The sequence below is a fragment of the Lagenorhynchus albirostris genome, chromosome 1 (genome assembly GCF_949774975.1).
Source record: "Lagenorhynchus albirostris chromosome 1, mLagAlb1.1, whole genome shotgun sequence".
NCBI classification, from domain to species: Eukaryota; Metazoa; Chordata; class Mammalia; order Artiodactyla; family Delphinidae; genus Lagenorhynchus; species Lagenorhynchus albirostris.
The window spans coordinates 37,194,968-37,220,679 of NC_083095.1; the positions used below are offsets into that span (position 1 = coordinate 37,194,968).

A 25,712-nucleotide genomic window follows, 5' to 3' on the forward strand; every position below is an offset into this window, starting at 1 on the left:
CAGTGACAGAGTTTAGACGCATACACTGTTGGTACAAAATAAAACTCTAAGCCATGCTAGTTGACACAGAGAAAAGCAACATCTGGCAGTGAAACCAGGCAACTCACTCACCAGTCTGCTGGATGTTTAAACCTTGAAGGCTACCTACTTTGCTACAAGAGAGTTTAAGAAAATGAGGTAAAAGTGAGCAGGCAAGCTCCAGACCTACAAGAAAAATCAAGTCACTTATGCCAGACAAGAGTTCTAAGAATAAAGGGCAACATGATTTAAGAAGTGATTAAACATCACTTCTCTACTTAATGACACCAAAACTTTCTGCATAAAATGAAAGTTGCAAAATGTTATTTTTGGTTTATGTATGAACTTCCTTAAAACCCTCCTCACGCCAGTGAACACTGAAGAGCCAGCAAAATGTCCAACTAACCGAACAAAAGGAGGTTTGATTACAGCTAATAAGGAGGGAGACTGATGGAGGTGGCCAGGAAAACGAGTGAGTCGCCATCTTAGTCAGGCCTTAACCATGAAAATACCAACACACAAGCTATGGACCTCCCATTTTATCACCTCTAAGGGAGGTCATGGGGCGTGCAGTATAACCAAACCAATGGGGTGTACACCCTGCTCTGGTACCTCTTTGCCAAGTTATAGTTTCTGGATCAATGTCCAATCTTGCAAATCTGTGTATCTCTTCATCTGTCAGTGTGGTAGGGTCAGTCTTTTCAATGCCTAGTCTCTGAAGAGGTAGGAAAATTAAAAAATAAGACAAACCAAACAAAAGCAGATATGATTTTAAAAAAATTTTTTTTATCCCTATCTCCAGATAGGGGAAATATAAACCATGTTAAATTCAGAAGGGAAAACTATGATCCCTTTGGCTAAATCTTTATTTCCCATTCACACATGTACAAAGGTATTATTTACATGTTTGTCCCTATCACTGAGCACCAGAGGCATTTCCCTAAACCGAAGTCCTACGTAAACATAGTGACCAAAAAGTGTTGTACCTAACTCACCATATGCAAACATATTGAAAGGAAAAGCTTTTTCAATGAAACAGTTGAGAAGCCCAAGTCACATGCAAAATTAGAAGGGCAAAACCAAATATCGATCAATAAAAATCAATGTAAATCACTTTAAATGCTTTTTTAAAAACTAATATGCTGACCTTTTGAATATATTTAAAGGGATAAATAGTCCTTTCGATGCAGAAGAAAAGAAGAGACATTGCTCTAGCACAGTACATGCTTTTTAAGTAGTACTATCCTTTCACTGCCTTCTTACTATTCCAAAAGGCACAAGAAGGGTTTGTTTCTTCCTCCTCACGGAACTTGGAAATTTATTTATTTACAATGTGTACCACGGTCAAATACTGAAATGGAAAATGCCTTTAAAATGTACTCTCTTTTTCTCTTAACTCCTGGTAGATCTGAGTGGCACCAGCAAACCCTACTCTTCCCATAGTTCCCTTCCTGGGTTATGAGGACTTTTTTTTAAAACCTCAGGTGTGTTTTCAGAGCTGGTGCTCACTGGCTTGTCAAATAGCATCACAAGCCTGGAACATGACATTGTTTACAGAAGTCAGCAAAACCCTCAGTCACTAAGCTGAGAATTTGCTGTTGACAACCCTTCTTGACTGAGTACCTGGTGGGTAGACTGTGATAATACAGCACAAGAGAGGATGCCTGGGGACCAGGAAACAGAAGATCGACGTTCTAGTTCCAACCTGGTGAGGGGTGCTGTGGCCATTGACAAGTCCCTTGATCTCAAATCCCAGAGCTTTTTAAAGGATCATTTAAAGGTTGAGTCCAGCCCCTCCCCACACCTGACAGAAAGTTCCATGAGCAAAGGTAAGATTAGAAGTTGCCTGCTCTTCTACAGTACTTGCTGCCTTGCAGAACACAATTCTTTTACATAACAAGGTAATAGCTGACTTACCTTATGCAAGGATGTTTTGTGGGGTGTGAGAACAAGAGAAGCTAAAAAATATCAAACTGTGTAAAAGTCACTTTTTCTCAAGTCCAGAGAAAAATGCATATATATAAATAGTGACAGAACTGTAAAGCAAGTAGGGCAAAATGTAAATCATTACTGCATCTGGAGCTTGTGTACTATTCTTACAGCATTAAAATATAAAGTTGCAAAAAATTAAAAATAAGGTGAGTGTAACTACTATTGATAACTAGGTAGCACATACCATTTATTGAATGCTTATATGTGTCAGGCAGTCTAAAGAATATTTACAGATATATAACATTGCTTTCATATGTAAAAGTAACACAAGAATATATTTTGAATTTTATTTTGAAAATTTCCTTGTGTTACCCCTTTATAGCCACACCTTTCCCCGACCCATAACTCCTGGCACCCACTGATCTATTTTCCATCACTATAGCTTTGTCTTTTGAGAATGTCATATAAATGGAAGCATACAGTATGCAACCATTTGCGGCTAGCTTCTTTCAAGCAACATAATGCCTCTGAGATTCATTCAAGTTGTTGTGTGTATCAACAGTTCATTCCTTTTTACTGCATGGATGTACCAGTTTGTTTATCCATTTATTACAGAAAGATATTTAGGTTGTTTGTAGAGTTTGTTTCTATATGAATACAAGTTTGCATTTCTTTTGAATAAATACCTAGGAGTAGAATTTATGGGTCATATGGTACAGTGTACGTTTAATAACTATATATTTGTAATAGAAGTTCAAATAAAATACAGAAGTAACCACTCTTGCTTAAGGCCCTGATGCTGCAAAGATCAGGTATTCAAACTCTAGAAGCTGCTATGTTGCCACGCTGGCATCCTGACTCCTATATCCATGCTATAAAGAAGTGTCGTTCTTCTTAGCTGAGAGCAGGTCCTCAGTGCTCTATTGATCCTGGGACTAACCACTAAAAATTCAAAAATAAGTGAGAAACAACCTCTGCCACCCATCTTTATGTATATCATAACCTTATGACTATGGTTATGGACGAACTTGTCCAAAACAGGCTACTCTAAGGAGATTATAACCTCCTTATCAATCACCTAATTTCACACAATATCAAAAATGAACAAGGGAAAAGCTTACCCGTAACCTCCGGATTTGGATATCAGAGAACTTCCTCACTCCATTTACTGATGGTACCAAACGATTAAAGAGGGCCTTAGAGAAAAGGAGGAAGAGGGCTTTTAAGAGAGAGGAACGCCACTGTCTTGCTACCTGCATTATTGGTACCCAAGGGTCCAACATTAATTCGAGTGCTTCAAACCTTCTGAAAGTGCCCGTGGGGGTCTCAGCAGCCTACCTTGTCTGTCTGGGTCTGTTCGTGGAACATCCGGGCATCGATGGCCGCAGCCACAAGGTTATTAGCCGCAGTGATGGCATGGATGTCACCAGTGAGGTGGAGATTAAACTACAAAAGGGTAGAAGCCACATCAGTCTTCCAACTTCTCTGCATCTTTTCACATTCATTCTATTGCAGCCAAACCAATCCCTATGTTAAAGCCAATGGAAAACTGATGGCAGCACAGCTAGTGGACAAACACCAACACAGCTATCTCTTGAAAACAAGTTACTATCTGTCCTCAGAAGGAACACTGATTTTCCCTAAGAGACATGGCCAATAACCATAAACGCCACACCCCTGGGATCAGCAGCAACGCTGGATTAGTAAGAACACACTCACGTCCTTTAAACAGTGAGCAAGAAGTACACTGGAGCGACCCAACTCCATGCCTGTACGCTGCTCCCACTTCTGTGGTTATTACTTTGAATTCACTTCATGTTTGTTCTTCCCTATCTTATGCTTCATTTAATCACTTGCTTATTATTTTCACTGCAAGCCAGGCTTTGAAGTCCTTGTCATGTCAAAAAAGTAAACTGTTGGGCTTCCCTGGTGGCGCAGTGGTTGAGAGTCTGCCTGCCGATGTAGGGGACACGGGTTCGTGCTCCGGTCTGGGAGGATCCCACATGCCGCGGAGAGGCTGGGCCCGTGGGCCATGGCCGCTGAGCCTGCGCGTCCGGAGCCTGTGCTCCGCAATGGGAGAGGCCACAACAGTGAGAGGCCTACGTACCACAAAAAAAAAAAAAAAAAAAAAGTAAACTGTTTAAAAGTTGGCAAATTAAGATGTTTTTCTCTGAAGTACTGCTTCTGTTGAGCAAACAAGCCATTTGCCTACTAAGATCTCTACAATAAACTTTAATCCCAGGAAGGAAAAACTATAAAAAAAGGTCTGATCCAACCAAATCCCAGACCACATTACCTCTTCCATAGGAATGACCTGTGAGTAGCCACCACCTGCAGCACCACCTGGAGGACAGGTCAAGGTTGAAGACTCACGTTAAGCACATTTCACCATGACTTGCAAATCAAATGAAAGCAAATTGGTTTTTGTAACTGCTCCGCATATTATTTACTTTTTACAACCATTTGGACAGATTTGATCAAGTGCTTTCTAATTTTCTTGACCAAACTAAACCGCTTGATCTTGTTCCCTCTGAACAGGCTCTCAACTGAAATCTGAATCTAACTGACAAAACCATAAACACATAACATACCTACTCATTATCTTTAGAAACAGGTTCCCCTTGATTCCTAACATTTGTTAAGAAAAACCCAGCCTACAGTTACATAAAGGCAAACCTGTTCAATTTCCTACCCTCATAAATGCTATTCTGGCATTTTAAAAAAGGAATATTTAAAATAAACACAGCAACACAAACACAGAGACTGCAATTCTTCCTAAATAGGACACATATGGTAGAAAACAGCTTAACTGCTAGATTTTTGCTGGCCCATTTGGATTACTAACCAAAATCCAGTTAAAAATGTCCAGGTTAACAGTGAGATAAATGTCAATCTGAGGTAGAGGTTTTGTGTGGGTTTTTTTTGTGGGGCAGAGATCATGCAATGAAAATGGGGCAATTTGTGATAAGAGGAAAAGGAGCATATTGGGTTCAATAAGGGGGAAAAGGCTCATTCTGAAATAAAAGGGGGTTATTAAGCTCAAAGGCAGAACTAAGTTAACGCACTTATATCAAAACAATAGGCTGAAGAAGGACAAAGGCGTACCCCGTGTCAACATTTGTAGTAATTGTTAGAACAAGCAGGATATGTGATATCCTATCGCCAAGCAAATGATGAAGCTGACTCTGAGAACCTATTTTAATTAATAAAAATAATTTTAATTAAATGAACATGTTTGCAGTACTGCAGCTATCAAAAACTGAAGGTGAAGTACAGTTATTGATGTTGTGTTTTCATCTAATCAGAAGAAACACTGGGTTGATGGTATTATCTTAGAGCTTGAAGTAGACGTGGGGACTCACCCTTGTACTTGATGATACTGCCTTGAATTCAAGCTACCTCTGAACCCCAGTTGCTGCTATTGTAAGTGGAGATAAAACTAACCATCTTAGAAGATAAAGTAATAGGCATAAACTGCTTAGCACAAAACCTGGCACGAAGCCTATACTCAAAAAGCATATGCTTTTCTTATTCCCTCAGTGTGAAACATCTGTAGGGTTTGTCTTTGTCTCTAGAAAGTCAGCATGGTGATCAGCGGCTGTGATTACCTTTATTGTTACTATGAGAGTCGACTATCGGTCATATAAAAGCACCCCTGGCTACATAGTACCCATCCCAGGGAATCCCCGTGCAGTGTCAGACAGTGACAGCAGGAGTTGGGGTGATCCAATGAAAGCCTTCACCAAAAGCACCATGATGCTCTTCTGGGATGTGATGAAGCTGTTTCTAGTGTCTAAATGAGCTGAAGACCCCACACACATTCATGGGCCAAGTGGGCCAGGAGGACTGAAGGAGGTGCAGGCGCCCTCTGGCCACCCAGGTCTGGTATCACTAATACCTTTTATTCCGAAGGTGGGGCCCTGAGAAGGCTGTCGCACACACGCGAAGACATTCTGATGGAGATGGGCACTGAGGCCCTGCACCAGCCCAATCGTGGTTGTGCTTTTCCCCTCTCCCAGGGGTGTTGGAGTTATTCTTCAAGATGAAAGCAAAACAGGAAAATTACATTTATGTAAATTAAATTCATGTGTATCACTAAGTCAGCTCTGATCCTAGAGAGTGACTCTCAATCTGAATAACCAGAAAGATGAAACACATGAAAGGGATCTTTTCCAAGGGTCTTAGTTGTAACTTCCCCCCAGTTTGAAACTAAAAAAGGCTTCTGCATTTTAGCTCTTCTGACAGTTAGGGGCAAATATACTCTACTTTGTAAGAGACATTGCTATACTTTTAATTTCTCAATTTAGTCTCAAAAACTAGCTTTTAACTTAGCCAAACAAAAACATAGATGAATCCTCAACAGATCTACAGAATTAATGATCTGGGGTTTAAAAAAGGCAATTCCATCTGAAGATCAGGTTTTAAGATTCAAACTCTTCCACCTACTAGATGAATAACCTTGACAAATTTTCTCATCTCTATAGAGTTGTCTACTCTTCTTCACAGGGTCGCTGTAAGGATCAAATTAGATAAAATACATATGAAAATACTAAAACCTGGGCTTCCCTGGTGGCGCAGTGGTTGAGAGTCTGCCTGCCGATGCAGGGGACACAGGTTTGTGCCCCGGTCTGGGAAGATCCCACGTGCCGCGGAGCGGCTGGGCCCGTGAGCCATGGCCACCGAGACTGCGCGTCTGGAGCCTATGCTCCGCAACGGGAGAGGCCACAACAGGGAGAGGCCCGCGTACCGCAAAAAGAAATTAAATAAATAAATAAATAAATAAAAAGCTAAAACCAAATTAAAGGAACCTCCACATATACATGGCTAAGCGCAAATGCAACCCCTGGTAATAACAATCAGGACTAATATTAAGATTCAACTGGCAAATGGACAAAAACCATACCCGGTTACCACTACGTATTTCCCGTCGGGCTGGTGCTTCAGGCGTTCCAGTACTGACAGCAGGACTTTGGCCTTGGTTTCACCATACAATTCTATCTCTTCAGAGCTCAGACCAATTTCTCGAGCCAGGTTACCAATGGGCTTTGGCTTGCAAGACCGTGATATATCAATGTCACTTAGGAGAAATATAGAAAGTATGTATCAACCTTTATTCATGGGACTCAATCAATGCCATCCTAGTAATGACCCACCTCAACCACGTTCGGAGGGGGCATACACATAACCATGGTATCCATCAGCTAAAACCCCACCATCCACAGTGTGAAAACAGCAAAAGCTTCTTTTACCTTGGCACGGGTGTCTTCAGGTTAAGTTTGTTATACTGAATGATCCACTTCCCTGGCTTAAATTTCTCCAGGAAACGCTTTGCACTCTCTACCGTGCTCTAAACAAAATGACACAAATGGAACTGAGAAGAGGTGATGATTTTAACCTTCACCTCAGTTCCTAGTCCTGGTCACTCAAGTTCAATCACAAAATGAACAGCTTCAGGATCCGCCTGTTAACATGCTTCAATTCGAGGCCGGAGTCTATGGGCAGCAGGATGCCCTGGGCTGCGTGCCTCACCCCCACCAGCTGGTGTGTGTTACAAAGGGCAAGAAGCCAAAACATACTGAGTGAAGCCAGGCTGCTCGTACTTTTTTCCCCTTAAGTTATCACATTCCAGAGTAAATCAGAATCATGCTACCCCTACTTCCCTCTATTAATACGACTGATTCTACTTCTCTCCACTTCCATTTCCTTTTTTTCTTCAACAGATTCACATCCTTACTTAGATTCTGAGTAGGTTCTACGACATTTCTACTTGGGGAGAAATGCAGTACCTGGAATTCTATCAGCGTCGTAGAACTATTACAGAAACGTGCATTCACACTTACCTGCATTAGCATCACCACCGTCATTGGCCCGACGCCACCAGGAACAGGAGTTATGAAGCTTGCCCTCTCCTTGGCCTCCTTGTATGCCACATCACCCACAATTTTCCTCCCACTTGATTTTGTATCATCTGGTCAAAGAGGTAAAAAAACCAAAGCACAGTCTCAGAATCACAATCTTCATGTTTATTTCTAAGTTATGTGATCAATTACAACAGCTTATTCCAAAAACTAAGTCGAGTTTAGGGTGTGTAGTCCCATCTGGTTCAAGTGCCTACTTTACTTAAAAGCTGTGGGATGTGATAAAAGCTCCCCATTTATGATAAAAACTCTCCAGAAAGTAGGCATAGAGGGAAGTTACCTCAACATAATAAAGGCCAAATGTGACAAACCCACAACCAACATTGTTCTCAATGGTGAAAAACTGAAACCATTCCCACTAAGATCAGGAACAAGACAAGGTTGCCCACTCTCACCACTATTATTCAACAGAGTTTTGGGAGTTTTAGCCACAGCAATCAGAGAAGAAGAAGAAATAAAAGGAATCCAAATTGGAAAAGAAGAAGTAAAACTGTCACTGTTTGCAGATGACATATTATACACAGAGTATCCTAAAGATGCTACCAGAAAACTACTAGAGCTAATCAATGAATTTGGTAAAGTAGCAGGATACAAAATTAATGCACAGAAATCTCTGGCATTCCTATACGCTATTGATGAAAAATCTGAAAGAGAAATTAAGGAAACACTCCCATTTACCACTGAAACAAAAAGAATAACATACCTAGGAATAAACCTACATAAGGAGACAAAAGACCTGTATGCAGAAAACTATAAGACACTGATGAAAGAAACTAAAGATGATACGAACAGATGGAGAGATATACCATGTCCTTGGATTAGAAGAATCAACATTGTGAAAATTACTATACTACCCAAAGCAATCTACAGATTCAATGCAAGCCCTATCAAACTACCAATGGCATTTTCCACAGAACTAGAACAAAAAAATTGCACAATTTGTATGGAAACACAAAAGACCCCGAATAGCCAAAGCAATCTTGAGAAAGAAAAATGGATCTGGAGGAATCAGTTTCCCTGACTTCAGACTATACTACAAAGCTACAGTAATCAAGACAGTATGGTACTAAAAAAAAAACACAACAACAACAACAAAAAAAACAGTATGGTACTGGCACAAAAACAGAAATATAGATTAATGGAACAGGATAGAAAGCCCAGGGATAAACCCACACACATATGGTCACCTTATTTTTGATAAAGGAGGCAAGAATATACAATGGAGAAAAGACAGCCTCTTCAATAAGTGGTGCTGGGAAAACTGGACAGCTACATGTAAAAAAAATGAAATTAGAACACTCCCTAACACCATACACAAAAATACACTCAAAATGGATTAAAGACCTAAATGTAAGGCCAGACACTATCAAACTCTTAGAGGAAAACACAGGCAGACACTCTATGACATAAATCACAGCAAGATCCTTTTTGACCCACCTCCTAGAGAAATGGAAATAAAAACAAAAATAAACAAATGGGACCTAATGAAACTTAAAAGCTTTTGCACAGCAAAGGAAACCATAAATGAGACGAAAAGACAACCCTCAGAATGGGAGAAAATATTTGCAAATGAAGCAACTGACAAGAGGATTAATCTCCAAAATATACAAGCAGCTCATGCAGCTCAATAAAAAAAAAAAAAACCAACAACCCAATCCAAAAATGGGCAGAAGACCTAAATAGACATTTCTCTAAAGAAGATATACAGATTGCCAACAAACACATGAAAGGATGCTCAACATCACTAATCATTAGAGAAATGCAAATCAAAACTACAATGAGGTATCATCTCACACCGGGCAGAATGTCCATCATAAAAAATCTACAAACAATAAATGTTGGAGAGGGTGTTGAGAAAATGGAACCCTCTTGCACTGTTGGTGGGAATGTAAATTGATACAGCCACTATGGAGAACAGTATGGAGGTTCCTTAAAAAACTACAAATAGAACTACCATACAACACAGCAATCCCACTACTGGACATATACCCTGAGAAAACCATAATTCAAAAAGAGTCATGTACCACAATGTTCACTGCAGCACTATTTACAATAGCCAGGACATGGAAGCAACCTAAGGGTCCATTGATAGATGAGTGGATAAAGAAGACGTGGCACATATATACAGTGGAATATTACTCAGCCATTAAAAGAAACAAAATTGAGTTATTTGTAGAGAGGTGGATGGACCTAGAGTCTGTCACACGGAGTGAAGTAAGTTAGAAAGAGAAAAACAAATACTGAACACTAACACATATATATGGAATCTAAAAAAAAAAAATGGTTCTGATGAACCTAGGGGCAGGACAGGAATAAAGACGCAGACAGAATGGACTCGAGGACACGGGGAAGGGGGAGGGTAAGCTGGGACAAAGTGAGAGAGTGGCATTGACATATATACACTACCAAACGTAAAATAGATAGCTAGTGGGAAGCAGCCGCATAGCACAGGGAGATCAGCTTGGTGCTTTGTGACCACCTAGAGGGGTGGGAGGGAGCCGCAAGAGGGACGGGATATGGGGATATATGTGTACGTATAGCTGATTCACTTTGTTATACAGCAGAAACTAGCACAACAATGCAAAGCAATTATACTCCAATAAAGATGTTTTTTAAAAAAAAAAAGCTGTGGGATGACAGGTATTTGCTATCTCCTAGGGAGAAACTTACTTTACCTGCAAAATTCCACAAGATGCTTAAGTGGTTTTTCAGAACCAGGAGAATCCTTTTGTCTTCTCTCAGGTGGCAAATAAAATACCAACTGTGTTTTATTCTTAAAGCCAACCACCAAGTATACAATGAGCACCTTTTAAAATGTTAATTTGCCAAGGCCTTCAAAGGAATTTTTTGGGTGCACAAAGCTCCAGCTATATCACAGCTGCCAGATACGGTTTCTACAGCAACTGTCAGCATTTTGTAAGCTCCAGGCATGAGCTGGAGGAACAATTCAACATCCAATTCCAAAGACGAGCAGCTACTTAAATGTATGCAAAAAGGCAAAGAATATAATTACACTCGCGTTAAAAGGATACAAGAACTACAAATCTTAGCAGCAAAGAACAGCTATTCAAGAGAACAAAACCCCATGATGCATCACTGCTCACTCACTCCTACACTTGGCTTCAGTGCACTTCCAGGAGGGGCTGGGTACAGGGCTAGACCTTGTGGTTGGTTCTAAGGCAGGACCTGGTAAGATCTTAGCCATTTCACCTCTTTGATCAGATTGCCACAACTAAGAAAGGAAGCCTCAGGATTCAGCCAAAAAGCCAGAATTAAGCGACTTCAGCTCTAGGGTCAGCTCTTTCACTAACCTCGAGTCTCCAGCCCCTGTGGGCTCCCCTTACTGATCAGAAGTCCAAAGGGGCAAAGAAGGATGAACACTACCTATTTCACAAGCTTGAGGAGAATCAAGTAAATTGTGTGTGTTTCTTGACATTGAAAAAACACTCTCCGGGCTTCCCTGGTGGCGCAGTTGTTAAGAATCCGCCTGCCAATGCAGGGGACACGGGTTCGAGACCTGGTCCGGGAAGATCCCACATGCCGCGGAGCAACTAAGCCCGTGCGCCACAACTACTGAGCCTGTGCTCTAGAGCCCGTGAGCCACAGCTACTGAAGCCCACACACCTAGAGCCCGTGCTCCGCAACAAGAGAAGCCACTGTAATGAGAAGCCTGTGCACCGCAACAAAGAGTAGCCCCCGCTCGCCACAACTAGAGAAAGCCTGCGCGCAGCAACAAAGACCCAATGCAGCCAAAAATAAATAAATTAATTTAAAAACAAAAGAAAAAACATTCTCCAAACATAAGGGTTTCTCTTCCTACCCTAGATATCATTAGATATTTTCTATATGTACTCTCAGGAGCTGGTGAACACAACACCTTGTGATGGTTTCAGGCTTCTAGATTATAAGGCAGCAAGCTACGGCAATGGCAGAACATTTCCTCTCATAATCACTAAGGTCGTTTCAAAATGCCAGGGAAATAACGGTTGAGGGTTGCCCTTGTATGGGTTTCAATTGTCTAACACACCGAAGTTAGCTAAAAATACCCCTGTACCTCCTTCTATTTATGAATGTTAGTCACTTTCTCCGTGTTTCTGCACATACAGAAGACAAGTCAATTACTGCACAACCTCACGCTGCACTGGGTGAGCTCAGCTCTGCTCCTTAATCAAACGCTATCAGGGCTGGTTTCAGTGCCCTGTGATGTACGTACAGGGTTTCACGGAAGGTGTGATGTGGTCAGTGGAAAAGTGACTCTGTCTCTAAGCACGTGGCTTCAGTAACCATCAAACATTTTGCTTATCTATCCCAGCCCTAGAATTTCTCTTTCATCTGGAACTATTAGTGCAAAACTACTTAAGATCCAGCTGAGGGACTTCCCTGGCGGTCCAATGTTAGGACTCTGCGTTTCCACTCCAGGGGGCATGGGTTTATAATCCCTGGTCGGGGAACTAAGATCCCGCGAGCTGCGCGGTAGAGGAAAAAAGAAAACCCAATCCAGCTGAGCCTTGAGTCCTTCACATGTAATTTGGGGGCCCCAATAACAGGGTCCAGTATAGAAGCCACTACGCTGGATACGTTGAGACTGGATTGAGAGGGGTTAGGAATCTGTTCCCCCCTTTTATAACCCTTCCAAATAAAACACTATTAATCCAGCCCTTTTCAAATTATCTTTAGTAAACCACCAGGAAGAACACTTTTACATGCTTCTCTGGCCCATACTTTCTGCTCTGTACTTGAATCTTAAAAAAATATTCCTCAAAAAAACCCCCAACAAAACAAAAACCCATAACAAAAAAAAACAACAAAATACTACGTACCTTAATTCATTCTTAATTTGGAAAATAACTTAAGATGTTATCCCTGAAAGGACCATGCAAACGATTTAAATCAAAATATGAACCAAGAAGTGGCCCAGTTGTGGAAAGTGGTGTTTCAAGAGTGAACATTTGAACCCTCCTACACTGTTGGTGGGAATGTGAATCGGTACAGTCACTATAGAGAACAGTATGGAGGCTCCTTAAAAAAACTACAAATAGAGCTGCCATATGATCCAGCAATCCCACTCCTGCGCATATATCCAGAGAAAACCACAATTCAAAAAGATACATGCACTCCAATGTTCACTGCAGCCCTGTTTACGATAGCCAGGACATGGAAGCAACCTAAATGCCCATCAACAGAGGAATGGATAAAGAAGATGCGGTACATATATACAATGAAATACTACTCAGCCATAAAAGAGAACGAAATAATGCCATTTGCAGCAACATGGATGGACCCAGAGATTGTCATACTGAGTGAAGTAAGTCAGAGAAAGACAAATATCATGATATCACTTATATGTGGAATCTAAAAAAAGGGGTACAAATGAACTCACCTACAAAACAGAAATAGAGTTACAGATGTAGAAAACAAACTTTGGGTTACCAGGGGGTAAAAGGGGAAGTGATAAATTAGGAGACTGGGATTGACACATTCACACTATTATATATAAAATAGATAACTAATAAGGACCTACTGTATAGCACAGGGAACTCTACTCAATACTCTGTAATGGCCTATATGGGAAAAGAATCTAAAAAAAGTGGATATATGTATATGTATGCCTGATTCACTTTGCTGTGCACCTGAAACTAACACAACATTGCAAATCAACTATACATCAGTAACAATTAAAAAAAAAAAAAGGAATGAACACTTGCAAAGAGCAGTCTTTAGGTCCTCCCGCTCACCCTCGGGTCTGTAACAGTGATCCTGCTTTCCTTGGGGAACAGTAACGATACTTATTCACCTATATCCCCAGGATCAGAAAAAGTACAGCTGACCAGGAGGAAAGATACTGCTCTGACCTTATTCATACTTTACCTTCTACATAAGGAATAAATGTGAATAGGAGGTTAAGTTTCATGTGTAAGTCATATGAGACTCAAGAGCCCTACCCAGGTTTTTCTTCTTTCCTCTCTCAAATCCAGTCTAAAACAAAAAAAGTCAAAAGCAGAAATATGATATAGAAGATGCAAGGTTTTAAACAGAATGAGCTTGAATGTCACGTTGCAAGTACTGAAAGTGAGGAGTTGTAGGACAGCAATTTCTTTATCACCCATCAGATAATTACACTACAAGAAAAGGAGTGATCAATTATGAGCTACTGTCTTAAAAACATGGTACAGAGAGTGGGAGGGAGGTTAAAAACGGTGAAGGCTTGACAGTGACTCATGTTCCTGGCAGCTTAGTGACTATATTTCAAACTTGAGATGGGAGGGGAGGAAAAAGAATATTCTTGCTATAACTCTTTTTAACATTCCAACAGATATGGCTGCCAGCAGTCAGAAGGCACACACTGGACACGGCACCTAGAGGCAGACTAGTGGAGAAAAGGCACAGGACACCAAGCATGAGTGACATACAATGAGAGAAACACCAAGTTCTGCGGGAGGGGAGGGAGGGAGAGAAGGAGTTTCAAAGAAGGAGAGATCATCTCTTTTTTTTTTGATCATCTCTTGCTGAAGGAAAATCAGACAAGGTTTGGAAGGAAGAATGGACATTTTGGACAGAGAGGAGGTGGGGAGGAAGTCATTGGAAGTGAAGATCACGGTTGCGCTTTATTCAGTTGTGTAGCCCAAGGCCTGGAGTGGTGCCTGATGCACAGAAACAGTTGCTTGATTAAAAATTGTTCCTTTTTTGAACCCACGAGGTATGTATACAAGTATTCACTGAATTGTCTTTTCAGATTTTACATTTGAAAACTTCATGAGGAAAAGAACAGCCTGCCCCACTAAAGATGCAGGCAGAGGGGCAGCAAAGTACAAACAGGCATGTGCAGGAGAGCATGTGGTCCATTTTACAACAGTTTAAGACAGGTAATCACAAAGTGTGTGTGAGAAAGAAGGCCACAGAGGTGGCTGAAACTAGTATGGGGCTAAGGAGTCTGGCAGGTAACACGGAAGAAAGAGGCTCACAGGTCCACATCAAGACCCATAAACATGGCAAGAGTGCATAGATGGATCTGAGTGGGAGTCAGCTGGCGGTAGGGAGACCAGGGAGAAATTTATAGCAGTGCATCCAGCAGAGAGGGTAACTCTCAGTGGTGACACTGAGAACAGAGAAGAAAGGGAAAAAACTCATAAAATTTAAAAACGGATCCATACATGGAACGATTGGGAGGGAAACTAAAAGGTTTCAGACTTGTGGGAAGGAAGAATGGTGATGATATCACTAACCAAAACGGCGCAGTGAGGAGTAACTTAGGGACGAGGATACAAGGACAGTTTTGGACATGACTATAATGTTGGCTTTATCCTTGACCTAGAAACAGCCCAGGCCAAACATCTTTGCAAAGCCCTAACTAGAGGACTCTTGACACAATGTGTCCCTCTCCTGGAGTCTCACAGCACTTTGCAAAGATCACACTATATTTTAACCATCCTTTGTTAAAATCCATCTCTACGTGATGATGAAGCGAGAAATCATCTTGCCTCCTCTCCCACCCTCTCCCTGGACAAGGTCATCTTGGACTGCACGGCACGGCACAGTGGCTAAAATCACAGACTCTTCCTGCAAGGGGCAACTATGCCGTCTACTAACTTCATGCCCCCATGGGTAGGCTGATTGCTCTAAACCTTAGCACTTCAAGCCTAGAATGGGACAAGGGGTTCTCGCTTGGGCTTCATCTTCCTCTGCCCAGCCCGCCTCCAGAAACCACCTTTTTCCCCCAGCAACACTCACCTGGGACATAATTGATTCCACAGTCGATGACTATTGCCCCAGGTTTGATCCATTCCCCTTTCACCATTTCAGGCTGACCAGTTGCAACTACCAGGATGTCACCTTTACTTACCTAGGGAAAGACAGTTCTGACTTCAGAAACTAAACAGTGAAACATAAAAAAAATCTAGAAGTGGAAAGGACATCCGTAAGCTTTGTATGAATTCTTCATTGTCGTCAGCTATTTTATGCAGGCCACACACTGTCTGACAGCTCTTCATATACTGTGCTCATTCCTACACACGTCAAAACCTCCCCTTTCACTACATATTTTACTGAATGGGGAACCTGATGAGAACCTTTGAGACAGGGAGGAGTACAGGCTTAGAGCCACAGGCCTGGGACAACATCCCTGAATTACATGACACCTGGAGACTGCCCCCTCTTCCCCAGAATGTGGGGACCACCACCTTCAGCAGATCATTGCTTGGGGAGGATTAAAGAGGTGCTGGGCCTCTCTTCTGGTCTGTCGCCACATTTAAGAGACTGCACTGTCAATGGGATGATTCCTGGGAATCATTCCTGGGAATTCCTGGGCTCAGGAATCTGATGCAGGGGTCAAGAACAAGCTGTGACCGAGGTCACAAGACCACCGTCCATAACCCGCTCTGGACACCTCCACCTCTGAGACCACCCACTGTCGCATACGTGGGATCTGGCTGCCATGGGTCAGTCCCAGTTCCTATACTGCTAACCCCTATCTACCACCAGATGGACTGGCACAGAAAGAATACAGTCCAAACAAAAATCTGCATACACTTGGACAAGTTTTAAATTTGAATTTGTTTCTTCATCTTGTAAAACAGACAAGAATCACAGAATTGTTAGAGGAGTTAAACGCGGTAATGAGGTAATAAAGTACATGGCAGCTTCTGGCACTTAAATATGAACCATCCCCATTAGGCAAGAACCCCTGCCACACGCAGGAACGGACATGCAAACGCGCGCGCGCGACCCCTTACCTCCTCGCCTAGGTGGGCAGTCTTGGAGTGGCAGGTGGTCACTGTGGCGTGGCTCCACAGAAGCAGGTCATGCATTGGGGCACCAACTATTTTACTGCGCCCGACCACCACAGCGTGCCTTCCAGCGATCTGCACCCCTGAAAGAAAAGCCAGCGTGCATCAGAGAACTGGGGGAAGCTGCCCTCCTTCGCATGCCACCTAAACGGGAGAACTCAGGACAAGTGCACAAAAGCAGGTTCTTAGCATCAAAAAGCAATCTTCCTAAAACCATCCCTTCGTTGGCTACTCAGGGTTTCAGCTACAAGTTGGGACTTGTACATGTGTCCTTCTTGCTGTGGGTTTCTGAGAGGAGCTTAAGCCATTAGCTTGAAAAATGAAATGTATGACTCCATTCATCGAGTCATAGGAGAGTGGGGAGAAAACCTACACTCAAATCAGAAAGAAACCCTGACATACAGCTAAACAGCCATATGGAAGAAGAGGACATATTACATTACACGGGAAAAACAGTTATAGGAAACAGGGTGAACGTAATGGGGTGGAGGGAAATTAGATTAGTATCAGTAACCCTTTAGTTCCTCATCCAAATTTCTCTTTTGGCTTAGGGCCTGAGCCACTGGGTTATTTGCAGGGAAGTGATAAAGGGGAACTTAACTGTAGTAAAACATTTTCTTTTTATTTACTGAGCACCCACTCTTCTGACATTATCCCAATGTCCTTTTCAGGACTGACATACTCTCCTCAGTAGAGATGGTGTGGGTGAACACCCAAGAGTGAACAAGTGACCATATTTCATCCCCTGGACAATGAGATCCATCCCATGACTCTTAGGCACAAGGATGCAACAGGCTGGAGCTGCTCGGGGCCACCAAATAGAGCTCAGAACGAGCCACCACGCAAAGGGGAGCGGAAATAAGGTCCTGAGGACTCTACTGAGCCCTTCTATCCAGCCCCACTGAAGCGGACTCTTCCTTAAGGCAGTTTATGTTTAAACTGTGCTTCTTGTTTAACATTAACTCTATCCAAAAAAGGTAAGTTTCTATATAATGCTAACATCATGAACATCTAGAAGTAAAGGCCTCAAAGTGTGAAGTGTTTAGAAGGTAACTTTCTATACTTTTTAGGGTACAGTAAAGGACCTGAAGCTGCATTAGGGCAAATGGTCGCTTCAATATCAACAAGAGGAGGTGGGGAGCCTACAGCTGCCACGGCTCATGGGATTTTTTTCTATCAAGTTGGAACACACTCTGTGCTAAACATGCCGTAGAGTATAAATTTTGCTGTAGGACTAAACAATAATAGCTGTCCCAAGGCTTACAGATTGACCTTTCCTTGCCAGCCACAGAAAATTTTTCACTTACGTTAGCTAAAACTTTCCACTTTAAATTTCTGATCCACTTCCTTTAAACAGGATGCACTTCCTTGTAAAAAATAACCTCTGCTAGAAAGTATTCATGATGAAATTAAAATACCAAGAGACTGACTAGGTAACGGGGTAATACGGCCAATTATCCAAGGAATCCATTTCCCAGATCTACAACGGTGACTCGGGGCCCATTCTGGGATTCAGACTTTTCACTTTGCACCCTACGGACTATCTGAATCTTTATTATCACATAGGTTACTTTTTCACACAAAATAAATTGCTTTGAACTCAACTCTGAGTTCAAATCTTGGCTCTGCTGCCTCTTGGACAAATTACTCAATCTCTCTGAGAATGTCTTCTCAGCTATTAAACAATAAGAATACCTACCTACTTCATAGGGCTGTTGAGAAAATGAGAATTTAGGTAAAGAAGCCCCTAGCACACAGGTCCTGTGCCAATCAAGCCCACTTATTTAGGGCTCACAGTGTATCTCCCCTATACCTCTGAAGGTCAAGACCAGGCTCCATGAAATGGTGCTTTGTTTTTGTCTGTTTGTTTTTACCTGTCTCCTTGATGAGTTCCAAGCATCCTTTGGGTGTACAAGGGATGAAACAGTCATTTAGGTCACCTCTAGCAAGTTTTCCAGCACTGATGCTAGTCAATCTAAAACAAGGAAAGTGATCGGCGTCTTTACTCTTTAGAACCAAAATGATGTGTTCCTGAAGTAGAAATACATTATAGTCGCAATCATGCAATATGGTACAGAAAGCCAAGTCACACTCACCCGTCCACATCCTTTTCGGGTGCAATAGCGTTGAGCAATGCTTCAGTGTTAATGGGATTCTCTGAATCTAAAGGTAGCTGCACTATGAAACCATGCACATTGAGGTCTTCATTCAAAGACGTAATGCACTTTAACACCTAAAAATAATACCACATACAACTTATATACCACATAGAAATCAACAGGGTGGAGAAACACTTTCCAGGTCAGAAGTCCCATTTTCCCCCTGAGAGTTTAACTGTAGTCCTCTCAGAATGTACCTTGCCTTGGATCCTGAGAGCAACTCTACCTTAACACAGAATGTAACCTTCAGGTGTCTTGCAAGAAATCCAACAAACAAAAGAGCTAAGAACTTTAATAAACTATTACTGCAACAGTAAAATCCATGGTACCATCACCCAAATCAAGATTTCTGTGATGACAGAAATGTTCTGTAATTTGTACCTTACAATAGTGGCTACTAAAATACTTGAAATGTGGCTTGGTTCAACTGAGGAACGGAATTTTAAACTTTATTTCATTTTAATTAAATGACCACATGGGGTTAGTGGCTATCCTGCTGGACAATGCAGATGTAGAACATTTCCACGACCTCAGGAAGTCCCTTTTCCCTCCTGCCGCTTCCCAGTTAATCCCCCACAGTTCTGACTTTACTAACCCATGATCTGTTCTGCCTATTCTTGAACATCACAGAAATGAAATATACATTTCATTTTTCAAGTGCAGGTAACAACAGGACAGTGATCAGTTTTCAATGAACATCGCAGGTGATTTGCAAACAAATGATACAGCAATCACACTGTGAGTACCAAACATTCATACCTAGCACTGCCCCATTTACTCTGTGGGTATTTTCAAAGATTTCCTGAAGGCTGAGTCTGTGAAGAAAGAATTACCTGGAGGTTTCATGTATGCTGAATGCATCAGTCCCTAAAGTTGCACTAAACTAAAACCAGAGAGGAAAGCATTTCAGCTGCCCTCTTAACAGTTGATTCTTAACAGCTCACCTCAGATTCTGTGGCCGTTCGCGGTAACTTAATGTGCGTGGCTTTGATCCCGATCTGCAAGAATGAACATCTAAAACAGGTGCATGGCAAAAGGACTTGAGACATGGGCCCATTTCTTCTACAGATGTGACTAAGACAAACCAGGAGGTGGCAGGCATCATTTCACCCTCATATATCCTGAAGAACGAGTCTCTCACTTTGACCCATCCATCGTTTACTTGTTAACTGTCACCACAGCACTTAAGCAGTTTTATGTCCACTATTCCTGCTCTTTGTTTTTTGTTTTGTTTTGTTTTGTTTTTGCGGTATGCGGGCCTCTCACTGCTGTGGCCTCTCCCGCCGCGGAGCACAGGCTCCGGACGCGCAGGATCAGCGGCCATGGCTCACAGGCCCAGCCGCTCCGTGGCATGTGGGATCTTCCCGGACCGGGGCACGAACCCGTGTCCCCTGCATCGGCAGGCGGACTCTCAACCACTGTCCCACCAGGGAAGCCCTATTCCTGCTCTTTAGAAGCAAGCAGATCACTGATTAGAAAACATTCCAGGGCAAACCAGAGGCTGAAGCTCTGTCACCCATTTCTAACTTGCGAAATACATAAACTGAAGCGTGCTGTGGGTGATAAAAGTTTTTGTGGGGGGAGCACAAAGGGGAAGGGGTGGCAGACAGGACCTGGGGAGGGGGAGGGGTAAGAGTGGAGGGCGGGGGCGTTGGCACCGCTGTTCTGGGCTTTACCTCTTCAGCAGCCTTCAGCTTCACATTTATATAAAGATTAGAATCATCTCTGTTGCCGACCTAGAAAAATAAAGACATGCAAATCAGACGATTAGGGAAAGGCAAAGTGTATGGAAAAGCTTCTAAAATTTTAGTTTTGACAAAAGGAATATTTAATCACGAGACTCCTGTTAGGGTGGACCTAATCCTAGCTCTCACGGAAGAGACGCCCATGCCAGGCAAAGGGCAGTCTGCTGCCTCAAGACAGAGGAAGAAGCATGCAGAAGCCAAATCCCCTGCCCCACCATGCTAGGTCTCACTATGTTCCCTGTTTCTTTAATCACGGACATATTTAGTTTTCCACTGTAATCATTTATCTAAAATTTTCCTTTACAAATATTTTTCCACGTTTCGGTGGTTGACATTTGTCCTTTTCAAAGTTGAAACGTCCTCTCGGGGTGATATGCCACAATAAGTTTGGTTTCTCCCAAAACTGCAGAGGGAAAAACGGTACGTCCTTGACACCAAAGGTAACTGATGCATGGTTGCTTTAAACAGGACAACTGTGGAGAAAGAAGCTGGCCCTAGGAACAGAGTATCTCCAGGTCTGGTCACGCTGATGCAGTTACTGGAAGCTCCCCTCAGGCTCACAGAACACGGCCTTACTCTTAGCTGCAGGTGTCCTTTATAGAGAAGTCTCAGTTTTGCCAGTGCTAATTTGAATTTCAAGAGCCAGATGAATGCGGTGAGGGGAATTTGATTTTTCTATGGGTTATTTGCACCTAAGTGCATTAGGTGCTTCCTGTGGGGCTTCCCTAGAATTTTAGTGCCTCTCATGTTTCATTTTTGTCATTTTATATATATGACCTTTGCCCCTATCATCCAACCTTCATTGATTCAGTTACCAGATTTAATACACTCTGGGATTTTTAGAACAAAGTAGGAAACAGAGTACTGTTTTTTCATTTTTATTAATATTGTAAACAAAGAATTTTGCCTGCCATTTCAGTTCTATAAGGATCAAGTCATTAGCCCCTGCAGTTGCTGACCTGCAAGTACACCCTGAAAGGAATTCAGGGTGCAGCATTCCATGTTTTGGAATATACGGGCCCCTTAGATAGTTCAAATGCATGTCTTAGGAAGAATTTCAATGACCCCAGATTCTTGCATCTTCCCACACATAGAAAAGCCCTAAAAGTATTAACTGAGGGGACTTCCCTGGTGGTGCAGTGGTTAAGAATCCACCTGCCAATGCAGGGGACATGGGTTTGAGCCCTGGTCTGGGAAGATTCCACATGCGGCAGAGCAGCTAAGCCCGTGAGCCACAACTACTGAGCCTGCGCTCTAGAGCCAGCGAGCCACAACTACTAAGCCCGTGTGCCACTACTGAAGCCCACACACCTAGAGCCCATGCTCCGCAACAAGAGAAGCCACTGCAATGAGAAGCCCGTGCACCGCAACGAAGAGTAGCCCCCGCTCACCACAACTAAAGAAAGCCCGCGTGCAGCAGCGAAGCCCGACACAGCCAAAATTTAAACAAATGAATAAATAAATTTATTTTTTTAAAAAAGTATTAACTGAGATAGCTGATCCTGTGACCAGCAGTAGCCTTTCACTGAGATCTTGACTGCCTGTATCTCCCAGCCCAAATTCACACACACACACATTATCTATATACTGGCTCCTCCCCTACCTCTTTGGAACAGTTTCTCTGAGCAATTAGAGACTGTCACTGTCTCCTAGGCTATAGCACTCAGTAAGACACTGAATAAACTCAACTCACAGCTCTCACGTGGTACGTTTTTTAAGTTGACAATATTTATAACTACAATTAGTTATTACAACTTAACTCAGAGATTAAATGGTTTTATCACTCACTGCCGGTTTTTTTTTTTTTATAAATTATAACTTGTCTGTTCTATACTTTATCTTCACCTCTCATGTAGCTAAATGCAACTGTAAGTCACTTTTCCAGGAATGGCGTGTGGGCATTTTCCTGAGTCTGTGTGCACCTGAAAATATTTCTCTGCTGTCTTTGCACTTGAAGGCACTGAGTTTGTTTGGCTGAGTTTGGAGTCATGACATTTTCCTTCAGAGTTGCTGTCTTTGGCATCTAGTGTGACAGAAGTCTGAAGTCTTTTGTTGTTGTTCCTTTATAGGTAACTTTTCTGTCTGAACGTTTCTGAAGGAATTTTTCTGAAACTCCAAAACTACCACCCGTTTTTTAACAGAAAGCTTAACAGTTATGAGCATATGTCAAAATCTTACTGTAATCCTAATGCAAAGAAAAAGACCTCTTAAGATCCAGTTCAAATATTCTCATCTAGGCATTTCATAGGGAAAAATGGTTATATAATCATTGATAGACTGGATGCAAAAAGAATGTTTAGTTGAAGAAGAGTAGATTCTTGACTGACAGGCAAGTGGGTGGATGGCCTACTGGTTTCCCAGAACAAATCTTAATCCCATTATAGTTTATTAAAAAAAAAATCACTTAAGCATTTTATCAGAAATACCAGTTTCTTCCTTGAAGGACGTGAATTACATCATCCAAAAAACGTCCTATTGAGACAGAAAAGGAAGTGGGCAGGGCACAACCATTACAAGAATGACACAACCATTAAGAACAGGATACCACAAAAATTGGTTAGAACACATTAGGTCCAAGATGGCGGAAGAGTCTACTTCCAGTGGACCTTGAGCCTCATTATACACTCATTGTAATACATCAGCATATGCTAAATGACACACCCATGGGTGCCATGACAGTTCCGAGGCTGACCATAAAAGGCCCAATTCCTGGAAGTCCCTGCCCTTCCTCCAAAATACCTGGACTAATCCTCCCACGTGTTAGCCTATGAAATTACCCAGCCCATAAAAACTAGCCACCCCCACACCACGGAACCACTCTCTCCTTTTAAGATGGCCTACGCTGTCTATGGAACGTGTATCTCTCTAAATAAACTTGCTTTCACTTCACTATGGCTCACTCTTGAATTCTTTCCTATGCAAGGCCAAGGACCCTCACCTGGCGGCCTGTCTGAGGGACTCACCCGAGACCTGGGATATGACCATCCTCTTGTGCCCCATTTTTCCTACAACACTATCATAGAACAAGTTAGGGATTTTTTTTTTTTTTTACACCAGGAATCTACAAACTGTTTCTGTAAAGGGCCAGGCAGCACATATTTTAGGTTTTTCAGGCCACATACTCTTTCATACCTTCTTTTTTAACCATTTACAACCTGAGCAGTTTTGGACATGGGCCACAGTTTACCAATCCCTGTTTTACACCATAAAATATCTTGGGCATTGGTCTACTGATTAATTTTTCTTCTGCTCCAGGAGCCTTTTGTAAACATTCAGGCCAATTGAGTTTATTTTTTTTGTTTTGTCCATGTCTTTTGTGAGGACTGAATAATTTACTATCTATAAAGCGCTTTAGGGTTTCCCTGGTGGTGCAGTGGTTAAGAATCTGCCCGCCAATGCCCGCAAGCCACAACTACTGAGCCTGTGCTCTGCAACAAGAGAAGCCACCGCAATCGCACACCGCCAAGGAAGAGTAGCCCCTGCTCGCTGCAACTAGAGAAAAGCCCATTGGCAGCAACGAAGACCCAACACAGCCAAAAATAAAATAAATAAATTTATAAAAAGCACTTTAAATAATACCTGGTTGGAAGCAAATGTTATTATATTATTAGTAACTATTTTATGGAAATACAGCCTCATTTGTATCTCTCTTTTTTTAAAAAATTTTTATTCATTTTTGGGCTGCGTTGGGTCTTCGTTGTGGTGCATGGGCTTCTCATTGTGGTGGCTTCTCTTGTTGCAGAGCATGGGCTCTAGGTGTGTGGGCTTCAATAGTTGTGGCTCGTGGGCTCCAGAGCACAGGCTCAGTAGTTGTGGCACACAGGCTTAGTTGCTCTGCAGCATGTGGGATCTTCCCAGTCCAGGGCTCAAACCCATGTTCCCTGCATTAGCAGGCGGATTCTTAACCACTGCGCCACCAGGGAAGTCCATCATTTGTATCTCTTGTGATGAAAAGCCAAGTCTTAATTTCCATTAAATATTTAACTATTTGTAAGTTATCAGTCCGCTGTTTTAAAAGAAATTCCAACTTGTAGGTATATATGCCTGGACCAGATCCTGAATATCCTTAATACAATGCTAATGAATTAGAAAAACGAATGGGAAAAGCAAATTGATTTTGGAGACAGATAGAGCTGGGTTCGTATCCAGACTCAGCACCTTCATGTCTGTGGCTTTGGGCAAGCTACCCAAGATCTCTGACCACCAGTTACTGTTACTGAACACAAGTTAGGGTGCTCCAGGCACAGTGAGGCCAAACAAACTGAAATGTCGGAGTTTGGAGCAAAGAAAGGTTTATTGCAGGGCCAAGCAAGGAGAATGGGTGGCTTGTACTCTAAAACCCCAAACTCCCTGATGGTTTTGAGGGAAATGCTTTTATAGGCAAAATTTGGGTTGAGGGCTACAGGGTATATGACTTTCTTTTGATTGGTTGATGGTGAGGTAACAGGGCTGTATTCCAGGAATCTTATGCTCAGCCGGTAGTTGCCATCCTCCACCTGGGGGTCTCAGTTCTGCAGAAGAGCTCAAAGATATTGTTATGTATATTCCCTGAGGAGGAACTAGGACCCTGCCCCAAGGCTGTGCTACACCACTATTTCTAGACTGTTCCTCCCATGTTTCTGCATCCCCTCCCTTCCCTGATTAGCAACTGTTTGAATCTGTCCTATGGAACTCAGGGAAGGTCAAGGAGGCTGAATGAAGCCTATTTCCAACAAACAAGATATGGGGGACACAGGAAGGATTTGTACCAGGGAGGGTCCTGCTCGGTTTCATACAGCTCCCATCTTGCAGGGGTAGTATAAAAATCAGAACCACTAGTAATATATACAAATCATTTGAACTACAGCAGTCACTCTACATAAGCAGTACTGTTGTTCCCTCTGTAAAGGATGGGGAGAGTGGGTGTAGCTGGATGGATTGTGATCAGATTTGCATTTTGACAAGGGCTACATTTGCAGTTAAAAGGACTGAAAGCATCCAGATCAGAAGCCTGTAAGCAGCTGACCAGTGGCCCAGAGGGAGGGAGCAGTAGAAATCAAAAGAAGGGAAGATATCCCAAGAGCTTATGAGAGGCATTACCAATAGTACCTTAGTCCCTAAGGGGATGTAGAGAGCAGGGAGATGCCCAAAAGAGACGGCTCAGGTTTCTAGTTTGAG

General features: G+C 42.4%; 1 protein-coding gene across 1 annotated transcript in view; it reads right to left on the reverse strand.

Moving 5' to 3' along the window:
- The window catches only part of MTHFD1 (methylenetetrahydrofolate dehydrogenase, cyclohydrolase and formyltetrahydrofolate synthetase 1), a 57,102-nt gene that overhangs the window by 18,118 nt on the left and 13,272 nt on the right, over positions 1-25,712 (reverse strand). Inside the window, 14 exon segments of the mRNA XM_060141372.1 lie at positions 631-733; positions 3,072-3,146; positions 3,289-3,396; positions 4,247-4,293; positions 5,849-5,985; positions 6,854-7,027; positions 7,200-7,297; positions 7,791-7,918; positions 15,597-15,708; positions 16,598-16,734; positions 18,526-18,626; positions 18,748-18,884; positions 19,755-19,808; positions 20,487-20,546. Of these exon segments, the coding sequence (XP_059997355.1) occupies positions 631-733; positions 3,072-3,146; positions 3,289-3,396; positions 4,247-4,293; positions 5,849-5,985; positions 6,854-7,027; positions 7,200-7,297; positions 7,791-7,918; positions 15,597-15,708; positions 16,598-16,734; positions 18,526-18,626; positions 18,748-18,884; positions 19,755-19,808; positions 20,487-20,546 (1,471 nt within the window).